The 26861-nt window shown below is 39.6% G+C and overlaps 1 protein-coding gene across 1 annotated transcript; it reads right to left on the bottom strand.

Annotated features, from left to right (window-relative positions):
* Nucleotides 1-201: 201 nt before the first annotated feature.
* LOC118393614 (interleukin-6 receptor subunit beta) lies at nt 202-25932 on the bottom strand. The gene is made up of 17 exons (XM_035786449.2): nt 25882-25932; nt 25682-25735; nt 25372-25422; nt 14364-14465; nt 12236-12359; nt 11868-12001; nt 10809-10939; nt 10314-10473; nt 9974-10056; nt 6675-6891; nt 5932-6117; nt 5717-5818; nt 5305-5448; nt 4904-5044; nt 3505-3589; nt 1891-1972; nt 202-1739 (listed from the first exon to the last, which is right to left on the bottom strand). Exons 1-17 carry the CDS (start codon nt 25895-25897, stop codon nt 1368-1370), a joined length of 2184 nt encoding a protein of 727 aa, XP_035642342.1. The 5' UTR covers nt 25898-25932; the 3' UTR covers nt 202-1367.
* Nucleotides 25933-26861: the final 929 nt, after the last annotated feature.

The raw sequence follows: 26861 nt of genomic DNA, 5'->3' as shown, positions 1-26861 counted from the left end.
GGTATCAACAATGGTATTTTTAGGATTGCAGGGAATCTGTAAGCATATTTTCGCCCGTTGTCTTTCCTGTCTTGTTAGAGCAGCCAAATACTACACTGAAAATGACCGTGGTGATGGGGTTTGGGGTTCGGCACTGTTATCATACAGTTTTGGGTAGCCACTGGGCTGTTTTCGTTGAAGGAATGAATGACCACCAGGAGGCATCGTACGTCAACTTTAAGCCCTCTATACAGGTAATATAAATTACTATGCAATACAATTACTGACAAGTTATTTAATAATAATAATAATAATAATAATAATAATATATGCCATTTAGCAGACGCTTTTATCCAAAGCGACTTACAGTCATGTGTGCATACATTCTACGTATGGGTGATCCCGGGAATCGAACCCACTACCCTGGCGTTACAAGCGCCATGCTCTACCAACTGAGCTACAGAAGGACCAGAGCTGCAGCTACATCTATTTAATCAAATATTTTAACTGTCCCTTCTCAGTGTGTATTTTCCCCTTCATAGTTTTCTCTATCAGTGATTCCATAGTATATTATTTTCGTATAGGATACCATCAGTCAGGTAAGCTGAATTCGGGTAATTATTTATATATCTATTTAAATTGAATTAAAGTCCCCATAATACATAAAGAGAATACTACATACAAAAAAATGACATCCGATATATGAATCATTCTCATTGTTTACCCATCTAGTTAACCCATAAAATGACATGGGATAGGGTTGAAGTTTAATATAAAATGTAAAAATATATGTACAATATATTTTACAGCAGAACAAATACTGTATACATTGTTAATTAAGTTCCCTAGCAAGAAAACCTAAAATGTCTCTCAAACAGAAGCGGGAACAACGAACAACAACGAAAATGAAACAAGTGGGGTTTTAGGGGGAGTTCTGGAAGACGTCGGAGAAGAGGCAACAACAACAAAAAAACACCAAACTTATACAGGAAGCAAACCAAAAAGTGGAGCAAAACGAAAACAGGGATGATCAGATAAAGGACTGTTTGCCTAGAAATCAAAAAGAAGGAGCGCCGAATAAAAGTGTTAACCCTCTACATCTCTCAAGAGCACTAGGTCGGCACAGGTTTAACACATACTGACTAACGAGGTGACACCAATCGGTGCGCCCTATGTGCTAACGAGCTATACCTGCTAAAGTCACACCTCAAAACATAAGTGGAAAAAACATTTACATTTACAAATTGTAAATGTAAAATCTAGGTTTGTTTATTGAGAATATTAAAACGGCATCCATTGAAGACGATCCATATTGAGCATTTTATTGCTGAGAAAAAGTGTTTTCAATTTACTCAACATTGCTTGGGGTGTTGGGGTGTCTAAAAATGCTATCTTTCAAGAGTATGCTTGTTCTTTATATAGTCAAAATTGCACTGTATTTGGGTGCTTTCTGGAAGTAAGCTACCCCGGCAATTTTCTACGTGTGTACCCTGGCCATTCTCTATGTGGGCAACATTGTTAAACATCAGGGAGGAATCCCTGTTCTCTCTGTTACTTTTAGGAGTATTTTCAATGTATTCTGTATTTTGCGGAATAAAAACATGTTTTATATTGAGGGTACTGTGAGATGAACCAGGGTTAAAAATCCCGTCCTCTCTCACAGGTGGCCTTTCTTGCCCCAGCTCAACAAAGCCGTTTTCCCCTGAGAGATCAGTGATTAAGAACTCCTCCAGCTTCAGTACATTCTTCACACGGTTTTTCTGTTGGGGAAAATGTACATTATACACATTAGACTGCGGTCTAGGGTTTTAAGGAGCTTAACACAACACTCTCTCTTTGTACACAACAATTTCGGAAATGTTGTGCGTGTCCCAAATGGTGGATGCAACTGTGCGTGGCCATGAAAATTACCTCATGGTGTGACTCCAAAAGCCATCGTCCAACAACACTGGCCCCAGGGTTAGCAATATTTGGAAAGAAATATGTTTTGTAGCTGCAGAGAAAAGAGCACAATAATAATATGCACAATGTGTTTAAACTAAATATGCAGTGTGGAATTATAGAGAAAAGCCCTTAACCTTCGACATGACACAGTTCTTCGACTTTATGGTTAATTCAATTCCATTCAATAAACAGTCGTGGCAAAAAGTTTTGAGAATGTCACAAATATTAATTTTCACATAGTTTGCTGCTTCAGTGTCTAGATATTTTTGTCAGATGTTACTATGGAATACTGAAGTATAATTACAAGCATTTCATAAGTGTCAAAGGCTTTTATTGACAATTACATGAAGTTGATGCAAAGAGTCAATATTCGCAGTGTTGACCCTTCTTTTTCAAGACCTCTGCAATCTGCCCTGGTACGCTGTCAATTAACTTCTGGGCCACATCCTGACTTTGTTTCTGGCCATTTTGAGCCTGTAATCGAACCCACAAATGCTGATGCTCCATCCAGATACTCTACTAGTCTAAAGAAGGCCAGTTTTATTGCTTCTTTAATCAGAATAACATATTTCAGCTGTGCTAACATAATTGCAAAAGGGTTTTCTAATGATCAATTATCCTTTTAAAATAATAAACTTGGATTAGCTAACACAACGTGCCATTGGAACACAGGAGTGATGGTTGCTGACAATGGACCTATATACAGTAGATATTCCATTTTAAAAAATCAATCTGCCATTTCCAGCTACAATAGTCATTTACAATATCAACAATGTCTACACTATTTCTGATCAATTTGATTTTATGTTAATGAACAAAAAAATAGCTTTTCTTTAAAAAACTAGGACATTTCTATGTGACCCCAAACTTTTGAACGGTAGTGTGTCTTGATTGTCCCCCGAAAGAAAATGATTGTGCAGCATAAAAAAGCCAAATACATACATACAAAAACATACACAGCGAATATACAGAGACAAGCTGAAAATAAGAAGGGAAAAAAACACGCATAAGAGTGACATTTTTTTCTATTACTCTCGGTGATATGTGTATTGGCATTATCTGATTGGCCATCACGTCATTCATATACAGATGTTGGATCTTAATTTGATAACACTTTTAGTGCAGATAATTTTCCTGCGCAGCAGTAAATGCAGATGAGCTTCATGATTTACATAAATTCACTGAAAACCCTCACTAACATAAGGTTATATTAACAGTATTACACTTTTCATGAACAGTTGCCTATTTTTGTCCAGCTAATAGCCTAACCATTGATCAAGCAACATTATGGACTAAATGTTCAAATCCTGTTGCTGAATGATTAGTTTGCTACGACTATACTGATCAAGTTAAGATCCTACAGCTGCATACACATAACCCAAAGGACAGTCAGATAAGGCCTATTCACATATCACAGAGAGCAACAGGAAAAAACAAGCATCATCCCTGATCATTAATGACAAAGAGCCTTGAGCCTTATGTTATGATACTGATGAAGCTAAGTACACATAAGCAATGACGAAAGCAAAAGCAATGTGTAGGTTTTAATTATGAAGAAAAATACAAAAATGTATGACTTACACAGTTCTGGATAAGATCAAGAAAACTCCAAGGCCAAGAGTAAGCAGGACGATTAGACAGAAGGTGAACATTATTTCATTATGTTCTGAAAATGGAACAGGTTTCATATATTCAGACTTATGTTTATTTTGTCAATCAAAACCAATGTGGACAAAATAATCTTGTATTTAATATTCTACCAACATTATAATGAGGTATGCATTAAAATACACCAATGTACAAGCAAGCAGATTTGGACAGAATCAAGCCTGTAGGTAGATGGCATAATTTAGAATTGCCCAATTCTAATGATATTATACACTACCATCTTAATACTGTAAGGCTTTCTGACTAATAAAATACACTACCGTTCAAAAGTTTGGGGTCACTTAGAAATGTCCTTCTTTTTTTAAAAGAGAAGCAAAACATTTTGTCCATTAAAATAACATCAAATTGATCAAAATACAATGTAGACATTGTTAATGTTGTAATTGACTATTGTAGCTGGAAACGGCAGATTTTTTAAATGGAATATCTACATAGGCGTACAGAGGCTCATTATCAGCAACCATCACTCCTGTGTTCCAATGGCATGTTGTGTTAGCTAATCCAAGTTTATTATTTTAAAAGGCTAATTGATCATTAGAAAACCCTTTTTCAATTATGTTAGCACAGCTTAAAACTGTTATTCTGATTAAAGAAGCAATAAAACGGGCCTTCTTTTAAACTAGTTTGTGGGTTCGATTATAGGCTCAAAAAAGTCCGAAACAAATAACTTTCTTCTGAAACTCGTCAGTCTATTCTTGTTCTGAGAAATGAAGGCTATTCCATGCGAGAAATTGCCAAGAAACTGAAGATCTCGTACAACGCAGTGTACTACTCCCTTCACTGAACAGCGCAAACTGGCCCTAACCAGAATAGAAAGAGGAGTGGGAGGCCCAGTGCACAACTGAGCAAGAGGACAAGGACATTAGAGTGTCTAGTTTGAGAAACAGACGCTTCACAAGTCCTCAACTGGCAGCTTCATTAAATAGTACCCGCAAAAACACTAGTCTCAACGTCAACAGTGAAGAGGCGACGCCGGGATGCTGGCCTTCTAGGCAGAGTTTTGCGGGTAGCATTTAATGAAGCTGCCAACAAAGAACTTTCAGAAGAAAGTTATTTGTTTCTGGCAATTTTGAGCCTGTAATCGAACCCACAATTGTTGATGCTCCAGATACTCAACTAGTTTAAAGAAGGCCAGTTTTATTGCTTCTTTAATCAGAATAACAGTTTTCAGCTGTGTGTATTTCTGATCAATTTCATGTTATTTGAATGGACAAAAAATGTTCTATCAAAAACAAGGACGTGTCTAAGTGACCCCAAACTTTTGAACAGTAGTGTATGTTCTCAACAATACTGTACTTAAAGAAATACTTACCAAAAATATGTGTTTTAATCGGAATCATTTCTCTTGAAATGTTGTCATTAGAAGTCTCCGCCAGTAAATTAACAGAATAGCCTGTGTTTGCACGGAGTTTGAAGAATGTGTGCTGCCATACCTCTGGCCAGACAGGGATAGCTGAGATGGTGAATAGAATAGCAATTGATCTGTCTGTATATCAACAATAGTTTCAAAGACTGTGATTGTTAACCCATGGACAAAACAATGACTTTATCACATAGGACCAAATCCTAACTTGAGATCAAACATTCATGCAAAATCCCTCAAATATATAAATTCAAACTGTATAAGTGTAGCAAGTTTTGTGTTTAATGAAAAAGTTTTTAAAAAATCACAAATTGCCTGGACTAATATGTAAATAGAGGAAATGCTCTCACATTCGACCTGTATCTCCCCCAGGCGCAGTATCACTCTGTATCTGAGAACCTTGGGGTGAACCTCCTTTCTCTGCCACTCCCACTGTACAGTCACTGTGTTTTTAGTCACATCCACAACGTGCATTCCGACTGCACCTAAAAGCGCTGAAGCAACATAGCATTGGAGGCTCGTGAGGGGAGGACATCTCATAATATAGGCTGGAAAGAAGTGAATGGAATGGGATCAAATACCTGGAAACCATGTGTTTGATACCCTTCCATTCATTCCGTTCCAACCATTACTCTGCGGCTGTCCTCCCCAATAAAGGTGCCAGCAGCCGCCTGTGCGATATATTCTAGGAATAGTAGGAACCCCATTTCACATAAACAGTAAGTGAATAAATGTTATGACTTTAACATTAGCCGTACTTACTTCCGTACTCTAGGTTGGCAAAGATTGACTTGGGTGGCCCACACAGTTGATTTGATATGGGGTAAACATTGATTCTGTATGTTGTCCCAGGCTGAAGATGGTCTGAAACAGAGGTGCATGCATTTGCACAGCCAACATGTCTTATTGCGATCGAACTGTGATACGTGGTATCAATGCTTTGTCTACTTCATCACTGTGCATGCCCATGCATTTACCTTTCAAGACTGTTGATCTGGTGGAGCCATTCACTCGTTTCCAGTGACTGGATGTGGGATGTGCAGCATCAGTGGCCCACTCATTGGCAACCTCACTAACTGGCAGGGATATGTGTCCCACATCCCAATGAAGCACTAGCCTATCATCTTCAGAATTCACCCAAAGTCTTCTCACTGAGGGTAGAGCTAACACCAACATCCACCGTTTAATAAGTTAATTGACCTAATATCTGATCAATTACACAAGGTGAAAAGCCTTGCCCCTTCAGGGACTACTGAAATTCATGTCAGTATGTAAAATACCTATGTTGACTGTCTAACTAAACAGTTTTGATTTTTGAATGAATAGTTCAAGGGCAATCTAGAAAATACATAACATCGCTGGAAAATCATTTGACTTAAAGGCTGGAGACAGAGGGCTTATGCATCTGCCATTTCTCACTTCCATCTCAGGCTTCTACAGAAATTGGTGATATTGACACAAAAAGGATATTGCACAATTTTGCCAGGGGTGGAGGAGTCTAATCAACCAGATGGTTGTTAAGATTAGAGACTTCTTCTCTACCTCATTTTCTCAGAAGTACATTACATTACCATTTACCACGCATTTAGCCTCGTGACAAGCGGTTATTCGACTAGTGCAGAGATTTGGATCTGCGTGTTGAGATTATCACCCATTAAAATGAAAAAGTCAAACACCTCTGTAGTCACTATCTATTCATGGAAACAGACATTTAACTCACTCTGATGAAGACTCAGGTCAATCTTTAGATGAGAGTAAGGAGATCCACCAGCGCTGTTGTACGCCATAACTGTGACCTCCAACTCATCCTCGGTCACCACAAGGACCACCTTCAGATCTGTGGTGTTAGTGGTCACACTCAGAAAGGGGTGCTTTGTTTGTGTGTAGCTCACTTGGTACCCAAGAATATGTCCGTGAGCATCATAAACATCAAGGGCCTGAAATACAAAAACAAATACATTTTTAAAAGTCAAATGGCCTATTCAGATTTAAGAATATATCTATTGATTGGATAATGTATGTACCTTCACTGAAATACTATTTTTCTTAAATACACATACAGCACCAGTCAAAAGTTTGGACACACCTACCTACTCCTTTAAGGGTTTTTCTTTATTTTTACTATTTTCTGCATTGTGGAATAATAGTTAAGACATCAAAACTATGAAATAACACATATGGAATCATGTAGTAACCAAAAAAGTGTTAAATCAAAACATATTTTATATTTGAGATTCTTCAAAGTAACCACCATTTGCCTTGATGACAGTGTTACACACGTGGCATTCTCTCAACCAGTTTCATGAGGTAGTCACCTGGAATGTATTTCAATTAACAGGTGTGCCTTGTTAAAAGTTCATTTGTGGAATTTATTTCCTTAATTTTCCTTCCAGACTCACATCAAACATCTCCAATCCAAAGTTAAATCTAGAATTGCCTTCCTATTTCGCAACAAAGCATCCTTCACTCATGCTGCCAAAAATACCCTTGTAAAACGGTCCATCCTACCAATCCTCGACTTCGGCGATGTCATTTACAAAATAGCCTCCAATACCCTACTCAATAAATTGGATGCGTTCTATCACAGTGCCATCCGTTTTGTCAACAAAGCCCCATATACTACCCACCACTGCGACCTGTACGCTCTCGTTGGCTTTCCATCGCTTCATACTCTTAGCCAAACCCACTGGCTCCAGGTCATCTACAAGACCCTGCTAGGTAAAGTCCCCCCTTATCTCAGCTCGCTGGTCACCATAGCAGCACCCACCTGTAGCACACGCTCCAGCAGGTATATCTCTCTGGTCACCCCCAAAACCAATTCTTCCTTTGGCCGCCTCTCCTTCCAGTTCTCTGCTGCCAATGACTGGAACGAACTACAAAAATCTCTGAAACTGGAAACACTTATCTCCCTCACTAGCTTTAAGCACCAGCTGTCAGAGCAGCTCACATATTACTGCACCTGTACATAGCCCATCTATAATTTAGCCTGAACAACTACCTCTATCCCTACTGGATTTATTTACTTATTTATTTTGCTCCTTTGCACCCCATTATTTATATCTCTATTTTGCACATTCTTCTACTGCAAATCAACCATTCCAGTGTTTTACTTGCTATATTGTATTTACTTTGTCACCATGGCCTTTTTTTACTTTACCTCCCTTATCTCACATCACTTGCTCACATTGTATATAGACTTATTTTTCTACTGTATTATTGACTGTATGTTTGTTTTACTCCATGTGTAACTCTGTGTTGTTGTATGTGTCGAACTGCTTTGCTTTATCTTGGTCAGGTCGCAATTGTAAATGAGAACTTGTTTTCAACTTGCCTACCTGGATAAATAAAGGTTAAATACATTTTTAAAATTAAAATGCATTTCAGCCAATCAGTGGTGTGACAAGGTAAGGGTGGAATACAGAAGATAGCCCTATTTGGTAAAAGACCACGTCCATATTATGGTAAGAACAGCTCAAATAAGCAAAGAGAAATGACAGTCTATCATTACTTTAAGACATGAAGATCAGTCAATCTGGAAAATTTCAAGAACTTTAAAAGTTTCTTCAAGTGCAGTCACCAAAATCATCAAGCACTATGATGAAACTGACTCTCATAAGGACCCAAGCTCTCATGAAGACTCAACGTTATCTCTGCTGCAGAGGATGAATTCATTAGAGTTACCAGCCTCAGATTGCAGCCCAAATAAATGCTTCAGAGTTCAAGTAACAGACACATCTCAACATCAACTGTGACTGCGTGACTGTGTGAATTAGGCCTTCATGGTCAAATTGCTGCAAATAAACCACTGCTAAAGGACACCAATAAGAAGAAGAGACTTGCTTGGGCCAAGAAACACAAGCAATGGACATTTGACCAGTGGAAATCTGTCCTTTAGTCTGATGAGTCCAAATTTGAGATTTTTGCTTCCAACCGCCATGTGAGACACAGTGTACGTGAACGGAGGATCTCCGTATGTGTGGTTCCACCGTGAAGCATGGAGGAGGAGTGGTGATGGTGTGGGGGTGCTTTGCTGGTGACACTGTCTGTGATTTATTTAGAATTCAAGGCACACTTAACCAGCGTGGCTACCACATCATTCTGCAGTGATACGCCATCCCATCTGGTTTGCTCTTAGTGGGACTATCATTTGTTTTTCCAACAGGACAATGACTCAAAACACCTCCAGGCTGTGTAAGGGCTATTTGACCAAGAAAGAGAGTGATGAGGCTGCATCAGAGGAACTGGCCTCCACAATCACCCGACCTCAACCCAAGTGAGATGGTTTGGGATGAGTTGGACTGCAGAGTGAAGAAAAAGCAGCCGACAAGTGCTCAGCAAATGTGGGAACTCCTTTAAGACTGTTGGAAAAGCATTCCTCGTAAAGCTGGTTGAGAGTATGCCAAGTGTACAAAGCTGTCATCAAGGCAAAGGGTGGCTAATTTGAAGAATCTAAAATATAATATATATTTTGATTTGTTCAACACTCTTTTGGGTTACTACATGATTCCATATGTGTTATTTCATAGTTTTGATGTCTTCACTATTATTCTACAATGTAGAAAATAGTCAAAATAAAGAAGATCCCTTGAAGGACTAGGTGTGTCCAAACTTTTGACTGGTACTGTACATACATACATACATACATACATACATACATACATACATACATACATACATACATACATACATATAAACCTTAAAACAGCAAACCTACAGTTTTTGCTCATCATTATCAAGGATGTCAATCATTTCGGACACCACCTGACATACAGTTGAAGTCGGAAGTTTACATGCAGACCTAAGACAGGGAATTTTTACTAAGATTAAATGTCAGGAATTGTGAAAACTGACTAAATGTATGTAAACTTCCGACTTCAGCTGTACATGACTGAAAGGTCAATCAGATAAGGCCTCAGATCGGATCATGATGCTGACTTTTATCAAATCTTGAGTATAGATTTCGACAGCAAGATAAAAGTTGAGGATAAACCGAAGAACAATGTTTTAAACTCAAATTACCTTCCACATAAGCATAAGGTGATGAGGTCCTTGTTTGTTCACCGTCTCCAAATGATAACAGATATCTGGCGGTCTAGAGGGTGCTGTGAAAACACAAAAATAAGACCTAGCAGGATGTGGCAGTATCAGGAGCCCTCCTGCACACAACATCTTATTCTGGCATCCATATGTTGTTTTCAAATATAGCTTTGACACACACCACTGAACTAACATACTTGCTGATTCCATAAAGTCTATTTCCCACAATGTAGCTATCCAGGGTAGTTGACAGTCTCAGTAAGGTTTCGAAATGTTGAAGCATGTGTAAGGAATGACTTGGATTTATCATTAATTTTATTACCACTCTCCAGTGTTGTCCTAGTTGTCTCCATGCTCCAGTCACTCCAGTGACCAAATGACAAAATACAGGAAACGGCAATGATGTAGCTGCTGAAAGGCTTGAGGCCTTCAATCGTGTAGACTGCTTTTTCAGCACTTTCCACAAGAACATAGGCTGGGATCTGGTGTGAGAGATGGCAGTATACCACTGAGTCTCTGTCCCAAAAGGCACCCTACTCCCTACATGGTGCACTTCTTTTGAGAAGAGCCCTATGGGCCCTAGTTAAAGAACTGCACCATATAGGGAATAGGGTGCTATTTTGGACGTAGACTGGGATCAGGCTTTAACTACCCAAATAAATGTAACATTGGATTAAAATATGCATCATATAACAACAAGTGCACTGTCAGAGACTTGAAGATTTCTGGAAAGTGAGGTGAGAGCAGAAGAGAATGAAGTCAATACCGGAGTCCATTTGGGTAGTGAAGTTAGAGCAGAAGAGAATGAAGTCAATACCTCAGTCCATTTGTCAGTGGCCATTCGGTAACGGACCCGACATCTAGTGTGCAACTTGCTGATCCCCCATGTCACCTCCAGTGAGTTGTCAGAGCCATTGACTGATGTGATGGTAGGACAAGGTGCTTTTACTGTTCCATTTAGCAAAAAGAAAACTAAATGAAATTCACGTCCCCTGTTACTGTCCCCAGTTAGTTTTAGAATGGGTGGAAAGTAGTAAGCTAGACCTAAATACATATAAAAAAAATCTAAAAGCCTACAGGTCTACAAGCCTTAATTTTATCACACCTGAAAGTGCTGCAAAGAAAGACATAAGCAAATTAAAGTTGTCCGAGAACGGAGCAGAACGGCTGGCCCTTAAATGTACACAGAGGGCTAATATCAAGCACATATGCATGCCAATCTCTCCTGGCTCAAAGTAGATTGACTGCATCACTACTTGTCTTTGTAAGAGGTACTGAAGTGTTGAAAACACCGAACTGTCTGTTCAAGCAGCTAACACACAGCTCAGACACCCATACTGTACATACCCCACAAAACATGCCACTAGGAGTCTCTTTACAGTCCCGAAGTTCAGAACAGACTCTGAGAAAGCCATGACTACATGGAACTCTTCCACATCAAGTAACTCAAGCGAGCAGTAAAATCAGATTTAAATAACAGATAAAACAACACCTCAAGGTACAATGCGGACTGTGAGGAGACACACACACATACAAATACGCACATACACTGGAATGTTTTGGTATTGTGGATTTTATATAGTACATTTGTAATATAATATATGATGTATTGTTTTATTTATGATGTAGGCTGTTGGTGTATTTTGTTGTGATGTAACTGTTTTAACACTGTCTGGACCCAAGGAAGAGTAATGGTGATCCTAATAAATATATATATTTTTTAAAATAAATTCCATAAATGTAAAAACCAATTATAAATGCATTTATGAATTCAAGATTCAATAAGACACCTGTTAATAATTGAAATAAACAACACGTGAAAAGGTGTCCCTCATCTCAAATGATGTGCTAAAATGAGTAATTAAAGGGTTATTACTTGCTTCTTGTACTGCCACTTCGTAGGGCGCTGACCACGACTCCATTCCGTTCATGTTGTTCTTAATTTTTAAAGTTACATTCATTCGTCCACCAAAGCTGAAGATTCCCATACAAGAATAAATCGGAGTGGTCCTGAAATTAATATTAATAATAAATAAGACAATTTTAAAATGTCAATGCTGTCATTGTAAGCATTATTTCTGATATACAGTATTTTGTCCAGCAGAAAGGGAGAATAAAAGGACACCCAGGTGATGGAGCAATTCAACATAGGTGCAAAGTCAATTGATATAACATTGATTACGCTTGATCTAAAAATATATGTCTCAAAAAAGTATAAAGGTGCAATATTTAAGATGTACTTACTGACTGAAAATGAGAGAGTGCATGCTTTCTGCATTGATGTTATATTCCTGACTCCAAAGGCATTGAGGATACGGAGTCAGAGCATAGTCCGTGAGTAGAAAAAAGCATGATATATTCACCCTTTCTGAAAATGGAGGCAAATGGAGAAACGAAAAGGCAGTGGAGTACTGGAATTAATTGAAGATTTGACATCAAGTCAGAAATGCATAAAACATATGATAGTGGAAACCAGAGTCATGAGAGAATATATTGCTATAAGTAAATACGGTGCCTTCGGAAAATATTCAGACCCCTTGACTTTTTCCACATTTTGTTAGGTTACAGCCTTATTCTAAAATGGATTAAATAGCTTTTTTCCCTCATCAATCTACACATAATACCCCATAATGGCAAAGTATAAACTGTTTTTTTGTTAATTTATTAAAAATTAAAAACTATCACATTTACTTAAGTATTCAGACCCTTTACTCAGTACTTTGTTGAAGCACTTTTGGCAGTGATTACAGCCTAGAGTCTTCTTGGGTATGACGCTACAAGCTTAGAACACCTGTATTTGGGGAGTTTCTCCCATTTTTCTCTGGAGACCCTCTCCAGCTCTGTCAGGTTGGATGGGAAGCGTTGCTGCACAGCAATTTTCAGGTCTCTCCAGAGATGATCGATCGGGTTCAAGTCCGGGCTCTGGCTGGGGAACTCAAGGACATTCAGAGACTTGTCCCTAAGCCACCCCTGTGTTGTCTTGACTGTGTGGTTAGGGTCGTTGTCTTATTGGAAGGTAATCTTCACCCCAGTCTGAGGTCCTGAGTGCTCTGGAGCAGGTTTTCATCAAGGATCTCTCTGTACTTTGCTCTGTTCATCTTTCCCTCGACCCTGACTAGTCAGTCTCCCAGTCCCTGCCGCTGAAAAACATCCCCACAGCATGATGCTGCCACCACCATGCTTCACAGTAGGGATGGTGCCAGGTTTCATCGAGTCATGACACTTGGCATTTAGGCCAAATAGTTCAATCTTGGTTTCATCAGACCAGAATCTTGTCCTGTGCCTTTTACTGAGGAGCGGCTTCCGTCTGGCCACTCTACCATAAAGGCCTGATTGGTGGAGTGCTGCAGAGATGGTTGTCCTTCCGGAAGGTTCTCCCATCTCAACAGAAGAACTCTGTCAGAGTGACCACCGGGTTCTCGGTCACCTCCCTGACCAAAGCCCTTCTCCCCCGATTTGCTCAGCTCTAGGAAGAGTCTTGGTGGTTCCAAACTTCTTCCATTTAAGAAGGATTGAGGCCACTCTGTTCTTGGAGACCTTCAATACTGCAGAACATTTATGGTACCCTTCCCCAGATCTGTGCCTCGACACAATCCTGTCTCGGAGCTCTATGGAAATTCCTTCGACCTCATGGTGTCACGTTCTGACCTTAGTTCCTTTGTTTTGTCTTTTGTTTCAGTATGGTCAGGGCGTGAGTTGGGTGGGTCGTCTATGTTCGTTTTTCTATGATTTTCTATTTCTGTGTTTGGCCTGGTATGATTCTCAATCAGAGGCAGTTGTCAATCGTTGTCCCTGATTGAGAACCATATTTAGGTAGCCTTTTTTCGATTGTGTTTTGTGGGTGCTTGTTTTCAATCTTTGTGTGTCTACACCAGACAGAACTGTTCCGGTTGTTTCTTTGTTTTTCAGTGTTCAGTTTACTTTATTAAAAAGATGAACATGTACCACGCTGCGCATTGGTCCTCACCTTATTCCACCGACGACGTCCGTTACACATGGCTTGGTTTTTGCTCTGACATGCACTGTCAACTGTGGGGCCTTATATAGGCAGGTGTGTGCCTTTACAAACCATGTCCAATCAATTTAATTTACAACAGGTGGACTCCATTTAAGTTGTAGAAACATCTTGCTGAGGAAATGTTTTTATTTAATACATTTTAGAATAAGGCTGTCACGTATCAAAATATGTGAAAAGTCAAGGGGTCTGAATACTTTCCGAAGGCACCGTACATTACCTTTAATCTCAGCAAATGTACTCTCTCTCAAAGTAGTAGTAACAGTACTAATAAATGTACTAGTTCTAGTAAAAGTACTAGTTAAGTAATAGTAAAAACAATCTGATATCATGAAGGTGAAAGAGTCAACTTCCTACCATGAGACACATGAGATCTGGGGACACAGTCACTATCGTCAGTGACGCATACGCGGTTATCATTGTCACATCGCTTCAGGTCTTTCCTCTTTACAGTTAACTCTGGGCATATAGAATTGGAACAGAAACATCTTAAATTTACAATTTACGTCTATTTTTGATTTACATTTGGTTGAGTTGTCAACTAGTGTGAATTCAATGTCAAATCAACAAAAATGTTACCATGTTATTGGATTTAGGTTCAAAGTTGGGAGAAATGAATATCAAATATCAACGCAACAAGCAACAATGTCAACAATTTTACTGAGATACAGTTCATATAATGAAATCAGTGAATTCAAATAAATGAATTCAGCCCTAACCTATAGATTTCACATGACTGGGAATACAGATATGCATATTTTGGTCACAGATACCTTAAAAATGTAGGGGCTTGTGACCACAATTTTCCTCGTGGAGCATGATCTCCTTCAATCAGGCTGTTGATTGTGGCCTGTGGATTGTTGTTGCACTCCTCTTCAATAGCTGTGCGAAGTTGTAGGATATAGGAGGGAAATGGAACACGTTGTTGTACACATCGATCCAGACCATCCCAAACATGCTCAATGGGTGACATGTCTGGTGAGTATGCAGGCCATGGAAGAAATTAGACATTTTCAGCTACCAGGAATTGTGCACAGATCCTTGAGACATGGGGCCATGCATTATCATGCTGAAACATGAGGTGATGGCAGCGGATGAATGGCAAGGCAATGGGCATCAGGATCTTGTCACCATCTCTCTGTGCATTCAAATTGCTTGTTTGTCTATAGCTTATGCCTGCCCATACTATAACACCATAGTCACCATGGGTCGCACGTTGACATCAGCAAACTGCTCACCCACACAATGTCATATACGCTGTCTGACATCGGTACAGTTGAAACCGGAATTAATCCGTGAAGAGCACAGTGTGTCAGTGGCCATCGAGGTGAGCATTTTCCCACTGAAGTCGGTTACGACACCGAACTGCTGTCAGGTCAAGACCCTGGTGAGGATGACGAGCATGCAGATGAGTGTCCCTGAGATGCTTTCTGACAGTTTGTGCAGAAATGATTTTGTTGTGCAAACCCACAGTTTTATCAACAGTCAAGGTGACTGGTCTCAGACGATCCCGCAGGTGAAGAAGCTGGATGTGAAGATCCTGGAATGGCATGATTTCACATGGCTTGCAGTTGTGAGGCTGGTTGGACGTATTGCCAAACTCTCTAAAACGATATTGGAGGTGGCTTATGGCAGAGCTCTGGTGGACAGTATTGCAGTCAGCATGCCAATTGCACGCTCCCTCAAAACTTGTGGCAATGTGCAAAAAACTGCACATTTTAGACAGGCCTTTTACTGTCCACAGGTTTTAAGACGACTACCATCATTCCTGTTCCCAAGAACTCTAAGGCTTCATGGCACAATGACTACTGCACTGTAGCACTGACATCTGTAATCATGAAGTTCTTTGAAAGGCTGGTTCAGGCACACATCAACTCTTTCTCGGATAGATTTACATGTCATAGGGCTTTTGTTTACCTTTTATAAAGTGCTTGGAGATGCCAAATGTCTTTCTGACATGCTCCAATCAAGCTCTCTTGACCTAGCAAGGGCTGTGGATCTAGTAGGTGCCCTTACATACACATTACAGGACTAGTGAGGGTTACTTTGGAGAACTTTGGAAAGAGGTTGAAGAGATGGCAGAGCACTGCAAAATGCGTGTACAAACAGTGTGTAAAAGACAGCCTAAAGCAAGTTTAAGATTTCACGACTCATTGATGATGAGCGCTGTAGGACAGAAAAATAGTGACCGAAGTGAAGGTGAGAGCTTCCAAAGAGCTTTCTTTTATCAGGTGCTTGACAGTCTCACAGCTGAGCTGCAGAGGCGTTTTTCAAATAAGAATTGCAAGATAATGCAAGGGGTCCAGTTTCTCAACCCAAAGAGTACAACATTCTTGAATGAGGAGCCTCTGTTTGCCCTTACTCAGACCTAAGAGCAAGATTTAGAGGACCTCAAACATGAGGTTCATCAAACCAAGGGGCTTTTTGATAGGAGAGAGAAAAATGGAAGGGATATACAGTCGTGGCCAAAAGTTGAGAATGACACAAATATTCATTTTCACAAAGTCTGCTGCCTCAGTTTGTATGATGGCAATTTGCATATAATCCAGAATGTTGTGAAGAGTGATCAGATGAATTGCAATTAATTGCAAAGTCCCTCTTTGCCATGCAAATTAACTGAATCCCCCCAAAACATTTCCACTGCATTTCTGCAGAAGGCTTCAGGGCACCCAAGAAAGTCCAGCAAGCGCCAGGACCGTCTCCTAAAGTTGATTCAGCTGTGGGATCGGGGCACCACCACTACAGAGCTTGCTTAGGAATGGCAGCAGGCAGATGTGAGTGCATCTGCACGCACAGTGAGGCGAAGACTTTTGGGGGATGGCCTGGTATCAAGAAGGGTAGCAAAGAAGCCACTTCTCTCCAGGAAAAACATCAGGGACAGACTGATATTCTGAAAAAGGTACAGGGATTGGACTGCTGAGGACTGGGGTAAAGTCATTTTCTCTGATGAATCCCCTTTCCGATTGTTTGTGGCATCTGGAAAAAAGCTTGTCCGGAGAAGACAAGGTGAGCGCTACCATCAGTCCTGTGTCATGCCAACAGTTAAGCATCCTGAGACCATTCATGTGTGGGGTTGCTTCTAAGCCAAGGGAGTGGGCTCACTCACAATTTTTCCTAAGAACATTTGGTTGAGTTGTCAACTAGTGTGAATTCAATGTCAAATCAACAAAAATGTTACCATGTTATTGGATTTAGGTTCCAAATATCAAGAACACAGCCATGAATAAAGAATGGTACATCCTCCGAGAGCAACTTCTCCCAACCATCCAGGAACAGTTTGGTGACGAACAATGCCTTTTCCAGCATGATGGAGCACCTTGCCATAAGGAAAAAGTGATAACTAAGTGGCTCGGGGAACAAAACATCGATATTTTGGGTCCATGGCCAGGAAACTCCCCAGACCTTAATCCCATTGAGAACTTGTGGTCAATCCTCAAGAGGCGGGTGGACAAACAAAAACCCACAAATTCTGACAAACGACGTCAGTTACGATGTGGCCCAGAAGTTCATTGACAGCATGCCAGGGTGGATTGCAGAGGTCTTGAAAAAGAAGGGTCAACACTGCAAATATTGAATCTTTGCATCAACTTCATGTAATTGTCAATAAAAGCCTTTGACACACTTATGAAATACTTGTAATTATACTTCAGTATTCCATAGTAACATCTGACAAAAATATCTAAAGACACTGAAGCAGCAAACTTTCTGGAAATTAATATTTGTGTCATTCTCAAAACTTTTGGCCACGACTGTACTCTCCTTGACTTTGTTTTGTTTTTATATCTTCCATGAGCTATTTCGACTTAGTAAGATTTCTGCTTGTTACACGAGTCTGCATTGCTTCTTGCGGGAGAAGCTTCTCAGCTGTAAAACGGATTTAAACCCACCTTAGGACAACAATGGTTGATGACAGGTTAAGTCAACTCGGAAATCTCAGTGTTGAGTCAAGGAGGGCACATTCCCTCAACATGGATGAGTTTATGAAACATTTTGCCAGTCTCACCAGAAATATTCTGTGTTGATACAATATGTAGTGGATTTGTTATTGGCGTGGAAAGAAGAAGATACTCATATACCAAACATTGCCACATTAGTCAACTATGTGGTAGAGCAGGGTCGCAAGGCATCATACGGAAAAGTACAACTAGCGAAACGAGATAATATATTAAAGTGGCCTCCCTATGAACAGAAGTTATGTTGTTTTGAAGAAAAACTGTTCATCTGATATAGTAACGTAAGCGGAAAGACAGAGGTAGAGTACAGTAGAGATTCTATAGGGCTTTCTGAGTTTAAGGGAAGAGATGTAGACTAGTGAAGGTAACAAAGGAGAGTAAGTAAAAATTTCAAATTTGAAATGTTTGGATTGATTGAGAATTGGCTGATGTATTTTCTACATTTGGCGCATTACAGGTTAATCTTAAAATAATAGACGTTTAATGAGTGTGAAGCAGGGCTGATATAAAAAAATATATAGAGTAATATTGTTAGGGTAGACTACATGTAAACATTGCCTTTTACTAAGGAGAGAATAAGCATGGTTTATTTTATTTTATAAACCCTACGATGGGTGACAGTGACGAAGACATTGATGAGGAGGATTGATGTACATTTAATGAATGTTGACAGTATGTGAATGGTACATTGTTATTAGTGAGTTTTTTGATAATATTTTTGTAATACAAGGTACAGGGTTACAAAATGAGTAGAGTGGTAATGGAGACTACTGCGCCCACAGCATTGGGGGGGTGCTGTGATGTAAGCCTTATCATAGCAGCAACAAATCCTCTAGAAAATAGCGGGACAGGAAAATGGTACATAGTGGTGTATGGTCTCGGTTAGATCAATAGGGGTAGAGATTACGGTCTTTGAGTTAAAGGGAGACATACAGTTGAAGTCGGAAGATTACATACACTTTAGCCAAATACATTTAAACTAAGTGTTTCACAATTCCTGACATTTCATCCTAGTTAAAAATCCCTGTCTTAGGTTAGGATCACCACTTTATTTTAAAAATGTGAAATGTCAGAATAATAGTAGTGAAAATTATTTATTTCAGTTTATATTTCGTCATTCGCATTCCCAGTGGGATAGAAGTTTACATACACTCAATTAGTATTTGGTAGCATTGCCTTTAAATTGTTTAACTTGGGTCAAACGTTTCGGGTAGCCTTTCACAAACTTCCACAATAAGTTGGGTGAATTTTGGCCCATTCCTCCTAACAGAGCTGATGTAACTGAGTCAGGTTTGTAGGCCTCCTTCTCGCAAACGCTTTTTCAGTTCTGCCCACAACTTTTTTTATGGGATTGAGGTCAGGGCTTTGTGATGGCCACTCCAATACCTTGACTTTGTTGTCCTTAAGCCATTTTGTCACAACTTTGGAAGTTTGCTTGGGGTCATTGTCCATTTGGAAGACCCATTTGCGACCAAGCTTTAACTTCCTGACTGATGTTTTGAGATGTTGCGTCAATATATCCACATAATCTTTCTTTCCTCATGATGCCATCTATTTTGTGAAGTGCACCAGTCCCTCCTGCAGCAAAGCATCCCCACAACATGATGCTGCCACCCTCGTGCTTCACGGTTGGGATGGTGTCCAAACATAACGATGGTCATTATGGCCAAACAGTTCTATTTTTGTTTCATCAGACCAGAGGACATTTCTCCAAAAAGTACGATCTTTGTCCCCATGTGCAGTTGCAAACCGTAGTCTGGCTTTGCTGATCAGCCTTTTAGGTTATGTCGATATCGGACATGTTTTATTGTGGATATAGATACTTTTGTACCAGTTTCCTCCAGCATCTTCACAAGGTCCTTTGCTGTTGTTCTGGGATTGATTGCACTTTTCGCATCAAAGTATGTTCATCTCCAGGAGACAGAACGCGTCTCTTTTCTGAGCGGCATGACGGCTGTGTGGTCCCATGATGTTTATACTTGCGTACTCTTGTTTGTACAGATGAACGTGGTACCTTCAGGTGTTTGGAAATTGCTCCCAAGGAAGAACCAGGCTTTTTTTCTGTGGTCTTGGCTGATTTCTGTTGATTTTCCCATGATGTCAAGCAAAGAGGCACTGAGTTTGAAGGTAGGCCTTGAAAGACATCCACAGATACACCTCCAAGTGACTCAAATTATGTCAATTAGACTATCAGAAGCTTCTAAAGCCATGACATAATTTTCTGGAATTTCCAAGCTGTTTAAAGGCACAGTCAACTTAGTGTATGTAAACGTCTGACACACTGGAATTGTGGTACAGTGAAATAATCTGTCTGTAAAAAATTGTTGGAAAAATTACTTGTGTCATGCACAAAGTAGATGTCGTATCCGACTTGCCAAAACTAATAGTTTGTTAACAAGAAATGTGTGGAGTGGTTGAATTACGAGTTTTAATGACTCCAACCTAAGTGTATATAAACTTCTGACTTCAACTGTAGGAGACCATGTCTCAAACAACTTTTAAATAGATGCATGGGATCAAATATCACTGGTTCCTTATGCTAAATAAATGTTTTGTTTGTCTTCCATTTTCCATCTCTTTGAAATGTTTCCTGAGGCTATGGTCTTGGGAGAGGGGTTAGTGAAATTCAGCAGTTTTATAGGTATAAAGGTATCTGGATTCGGCAGTAAAGGGAACTACCAAATTAAATAAGGCCTGGCCATTTTTGTCTGTTTTTGCTGTATGGTTTACCACACACACACACGCACGCACGCACGCACGCACGCACGCACGCACGCACGCACGCACGCACGCACGCACGCACACACACACACACACACACACACACACACACACACACACACACACACACACACAAACTTACTAGTTATGATTAGGTCCACAGTGGAAAGAGAGGGCTGCCCTTGAAAGAGGGGAAGCTGTCTAAAGTCTGTTTTTACTATGAAGTTATGGGTACAACATTTTTTTAATGGAGTTAATATGGGTAGTAATTCAAATTTGATTTGCAGTGTTGTTGTTTTTACACATTACTCACATGGTGAGGCATGTATCAAAATTGGGGAATTACCAGTCTTTTGAGGTTTTTGGATTGGGGTTTACACACCTTGAGTGATATGTAGGAATGTATTGCGTGATTTATGAAGGAGTATATTGTTGCATTGTTTGTTTTTGTTTGGTTTGATAAATATCATCAGATTGGGTCTGTTGGATGATCAGGATAACTTCCTGACCCTGTGACTGATCCTATCCGTTCCAAAACTCCTCTCATATTGCTGGTATACTGGTTGGCAAATGGACAAGACATAATACGTTTTGGTGGGGTTCAGGTGAAACATTGAAATTGGGACATTGTCATCGGCCATCCACTTTGAACTGTGAAGCTATCTGACGAATAAAAATTAAGAAATGCCTGAAGATTGAGTGCTGGGAAAGGGAGGGGTTGGTCAACTGTGCTCGTAATTGATTTAGACTTGTCTAAAGTTGTTGTTTGGGGTATCAGGTTGATTGTGGAGGTATACACTGCTAAATGTATAGTAATTTAGGCTAAGAATGCATTGAGATACTGATCTGTAATTATAATCGTGATGAGAAAGTTATAATACTAGAATTATAGGACAATTATATTGAATGTTAATATGAATGTACATTCTGCCAGTGTTGATGTGTGTTAAATTGGGGGTATTCATTTTGAGTGATATAACCAATGTGAATCACTGAGCAATGTCATTCCGGATTTTGGTTGGATAATGAATTGGGTTTTAAATCTGATTTGGAAACCCAAGGATTTCCCTGACCTATTCCCTATTCCTGACTACATCTCTGATGAGGATCCCAATTCTGAGCATAAGGACCCAGATGTGGAGCTCATGTTCCTACTGAGTGTACAAAGTGCCCAGAGAGGGGTGTCTGTCACTGGTGTAGGAAGGGTTCGTTCTAAATGGGGTGGACATTTTTGTCATGCTGACTCCTACCTTTGTGCGTGATGCCAGCGTGATGACTGTCCTATCTGTTGAAATTAAGCTTGTGTGTGATGTTAATTTAATGGGTTTTATGTTCCAAATTGACTGTGTTTTGATAAAGAATGTATTAAGCTCAGCAACCCAGAGGAAGGTTGTTTACCATGGATGAAATGTCAGGCACCAGAGGGATGTATTTTGTTAGTTTAAATGTAGACTTAACAAATTTGAATTTTTCTAGAAGAAACTTGATTTTCTTGAGAGGGGAATGTGAGTGGAAAATTAAATATTTACCTGATTTATTTGATATTAATGGTTACCAATTCATATTTAACTAATAGTACGACATTTCTGTCCTACTAGTGTCAATATTTTTATGGTCTCCACTCTAGTTCCCTGCAGCTAATCTGGGCATATGTTCACCAGAGATGGCTTGAGCTGACAAATGAGTTAAAGACTGCATTACATAGACAAGAATGTGTTTTACTAAGGATAGCTTAGGAGTAGAACAATCCCTAATTGTCTCAAAATCATCCTTGCATCTGGGAAACTAAGCCAGGGTGGGGTTAAGACAACAACCCATGTGCAGATAACAACAGGATGAACCCAGAGTGCTTTATGATGCCCCAACCTGCATGGGATGGGTGGAACCAATGACACTAAAAATACTTCGACCAAGTATTTTTAGTGTCAGCTATATATAGTACTCTGCATTTGTGTAAAGGTTAGGTTACTCAGTCCAACACTCAAGGGTGTGGGGTCGACCAGCCTCATTATTGTAATAATGAATTGATATTGAATAAAGATTGTTTGAAGAAATGACTAAATCTCTCTCACTTGGTTAGAATTTCCACCACAAATATCACTGAGGTGTACCACCTCTAAAACAAATGGCAACAATAATCATTCCTTGACATGTGTAGTTTCAACTATAATGCAACTAGTGAAATGCTCTAATAGGATAACATTTCAGAATAAATCAGTAGGATAACTGGTCCCCTTGATTAACAGTACCAATGCCGGAACAGTCAGTCCAGGCACAATCAGTAAGAAGTTTAGAGACCAAACAAGTTCAAGTTCTATTGATAACAGCTACAGAGGAGTTAGTAGTCACTCATATTGCAACACGTGTAAGAGAATCTCCAGAACACTCTTCTGATGGTTAACACACATGCCACTAATAAACAGAACCCTCCATTCAGGAGGAAAGTTGTTAGAAGTCATGAACCATGATTACACCGCGTATTACTGGTTCAGTGCTTATAGAGTACTTCCGTCGTGAGGTTAGCTCCTCCATGGATAACAAAGCCATGAAATAGACTCCTTCATACCTATCGCCACTACAATGGTGTAAGACACAGTGACTTGTAATAAAACTATTACACGTCCCCTTAACATATGTCTTGAGGTCGACATCAATTCTTACTGACTTCCAGGCATTGACATGAAAATTATCTGATGACGTCAGACTCATTCTGAACAGGTTGCAGCCTACCAGGATACTTGGTTGTCTATCCCATTTAATGAGGATTTATGCTAGGATCACTTAAGGGTCCGAGCAAAATACCAGCCTTAGTAAAGTTGAAAATGTACTCCGAGGCCTTTAACTCTACAGCTACAGCACACACCAGTTTCTCCACAGAGGTCCATATGTTATCCTTGTAGACTGCCCGAAGCTGGTGCCTTACAGCTGTAGACTTATTAATATATGATAATAATATATAATATATGCCATTTAGCAGACGCTTTTATCCAAAGCGACTTACTTATGTGTGCATACATTCTACGTATGGGTGGTCCCGGGAATCGAACCCACTACCCACTACCCACTACCCACTACCCTCAATAAAAATCCTGGAAACACAAAGCACCTGTTTTCCACCATAAACCATATTTTGAAACCCTAGTCCCCCATCAAGAGAACGGAATAGCCGTGTAACATAGGTCAGCAACATCAGATCTCTTCTTTAGCTCTACTACTCTCCTCTGGCCCTCAATGCCACCTCAGCCTCTCTCCTGCTTCCTTGAAGTCACACAAAATATTGAGAAAACTCTCGATAATGAAAACCTGCTCCTGTACATTGGATCCTATTTCAACAGCCCTGCTGAAATCATGCACCCTGTACTCAGCCCTCTGATAACCCAGATTGTTAACCACTCCCACCAATCTGGCAGTGTCCCACCTGCATTTGAGACCACTGTAATCAGCCCCCTTTCTGAAGAAGCCCACCCTTTTTCTATTTAACTGTTATTTTATGCACTGAGATTATTCTGTACACATGAAAGGTATTTACAAATGTAATAAATTGTTTTATTATTATTTACTCAAGAACAACTAAAGATGTACTAATAGCCTACCTGATTAGCAGATGATTTTTACTGCAAGGTATGCCGGTAACATAGAACTGCAATACACAGAACAGGGCCCAGTTTCCCAAATGCATTTTAAGGCTAAGTTCATCCTTAGAACCTTCTTAGGAGCATCGTTAAATCTCTGAGCTGTTTCACAAAACCATCGTTATTAATGTTGCACTTGAAAATGCTCGTAATCTAAAGCTTGCTTCAGACTACTCGTAGAACAGCTAAGTGCCTCGTTAATGCTTAATTTGCGCTTTATAAATAGATGATCTCCACTAAACATAAAATCACATGGTTTATATCTCTGTGACCTACAAATGCAAAGTTGCCAATGTCTTTGTAATTGATACAGACAAGTGACATAAAAATCGAGTGACTGTTAAATCGAGTTCTGTTTTGCTACTTGTAGGCTACTGTCTGTAATGTGTGTCAATATATACTGAACAAAAATATAAACGCAACATGCAACAATTTCCAATATTTTACTGAGTTACAGTTCATAAGGAAATCAGTCAATTGAAATAAATGAATTAGCCCAGCCAATCAGCCACAAAGGGGCTTTATTAAAGACAGAAATACCACTCAACACCCACCCTTTCTGTGCGTATAGAACATTTTGAGGATTTTTTATTTCAACTCATGGAACAAACACTACATGTTGCATTTATATTTTTGTTCAGTGTATTTCATGATGTGTAGCCTAACGTGCGCAATGTGCCAAATCAGTGATTTAATGCATTTTTATTGGGTAAGCATTAGAAAAAGCCGCCTCAATATTAGCAGAGGTAGGCGGTAATATCTCTCTCGTAGCTGATCCGTCGTCAGTGTCGTGAAAAAAGTATGTTAAGGTAAGATTTGAATGGATAAAGCTGACAGCAGCCCTCAATTTCTTTCGATCCTATCAGTATCAACACATTATCCAACAATGCACTAAGCAACCGTTCTCTCTTCATGGTGTTTTGGGAAACGCATGTTACATCTTCGGGGGTCGTAGGACCAACTCTCTTAAAACACTCTTAAACCTAAATTCCATCGCTATCGGAGAAACCTGACCCAGAACAATACATATTTAGAATGTAGTATTTGAAAAGTATTTACCATGAAGTTGGCGCCTCTCAGAATGTTCTTCCATGTGACAAGACATCATAACTGCAATGTAAGTATTTCAGTAAAACAAATGCTATATTAAGTGCAAATGGAAATTAGACTAATTAGTATCCTTACTTTGGGGAAGAAAAAAAAAACATTTCCAACACCAAACACCAGTGTTTTGTGTCAATATCTGTCAGGTTTAAATGCAATGCACAACATTACTCAGCATTATGATTACAGCTTCCAGATAAAACATCTACTGTAACAAGTGGCCTGCTGTAACATGAAGGACATATAACGGTGTAAATGCACTTACCATGGGAAAAGATTAATAGGCAAGTAACTATCCAGGAATGGTTTACCCTGTACACTGTAAATGCAAAATAAACATGCAAATATTAAAATAAAATATAACATGCAAATAATTACATTCATGGGACAATCCAAAGTTGCAAACATGCAAGCATCAACTCTTTTTACTCACTGTCAGTATAAAAACTATACTTAGTGACGTACATAATAAAAAGTCCATTCTGAGTAATATTTTGTGAAAAAGTTTAGCCAGTGAAGAAGGAAGGTGGTAGCTAAGGTTTTATAGAGGATATTACTCCATATCTGTGAGTCATAACATCCATTCCATATCTACTAGAGCATCAAGCTCTTGCGTCACAACAGAAACATTAAACGTTTCACAAGACTACAAAGAACATGCAGATTGGGCTTTATTGTTGTTGTGCATATATGCCATTAACCTTTATTGATGTAGTCAGTCAGTGGTGTAAAAATACTACTTAAGTACGTTTTTGGGGGTATCTATACTTTACTATTTATATTTTTAACTACCTTTACTACATTCCTAGAGACAATTATGTATTTTTGACTCAATACATTTTCCCAGATGCCCAAAAGTACTTGTTACATTTTGAATGCTCCTTGGCAGGACTGGAAAATAGTCCAATGCACACACTTATCAAGAGAACATCCCTGGTCATCCCTACTGTGTCACACCCTGATCAGTTTCACATGTCTCCGCCCCCTCCAGGTGTCGCTTGTTTTCCCCAGTTTATTTATCCCTGTGTTTCCTATCTCTCTGTGCCAGTTTGTCTCGCATGTTTCCAAGTCAACCAGCAGTTTCTCCGTTCTCTTGCTTTTTGCTGTCTCCTTTTTCCTAGTCCTCCTGGTTTTGACCCTTGCCTGTTTCTGGGCTTTGTACACACCTACCTGACCATTCTGCCTGCCTTGACCCCGAGCCTATCTGCCACTCTGTACCTCCTGGACTCTGAACTGGTTTTTACTTTTTTTCCTGTCCACGACCATTCTCTTGCCTACCCCTTTGGATTAATAAACATTGTAAGAGTCCAACCATCTGCCTCCTGTGTCTGCATTTGGGTCTCACCTTGTGCCTTGATATATGCCTCACTCAAAAAAAAAAAATTCAACTTTTTCACTCCGGACGCTTTATCTGGACGTCAGCCGAAGCTAAATAGTAACATTAA

Source organism: Oncorhynchus keta, chromosome 14 (assembly GCF_023373465.1).
Source record: "Oncorhynchus keta strain PuntledgeMale-10-30-2019 chromosome 14, Oket_V2, whole genome shotgun sequence".
NCBI lineage: Eukaryota > Metazoa > Chordata > Actinopteri > Salmoniformes > Salmonidae > Oncorhynchus > Oncorhynchus keta.
This window is presented reverse-complemented; position numbering and strand designations above follow the sequence as displayed.

Excerpts from the sequence above, each read along its gene's own strand:
- LOC118393614 (XM_035786449.2), bottom strand. Across the intron at positions 12,360-14,363 it reads CAGATCTCATGTGTCTCATG|AAAGGGTGAATATATCATGC; the intron begins GTAGGAAGTTGA and ends CTCCATTTTCAG. Across the intron at positions 6,892-9,973 it reads ACCTTATGCTTATGTGGAAG|GCCCTTGATGTTTATGATGC; the intron begins GTAATTTGAGTT and ends TTTGTATTTCAG.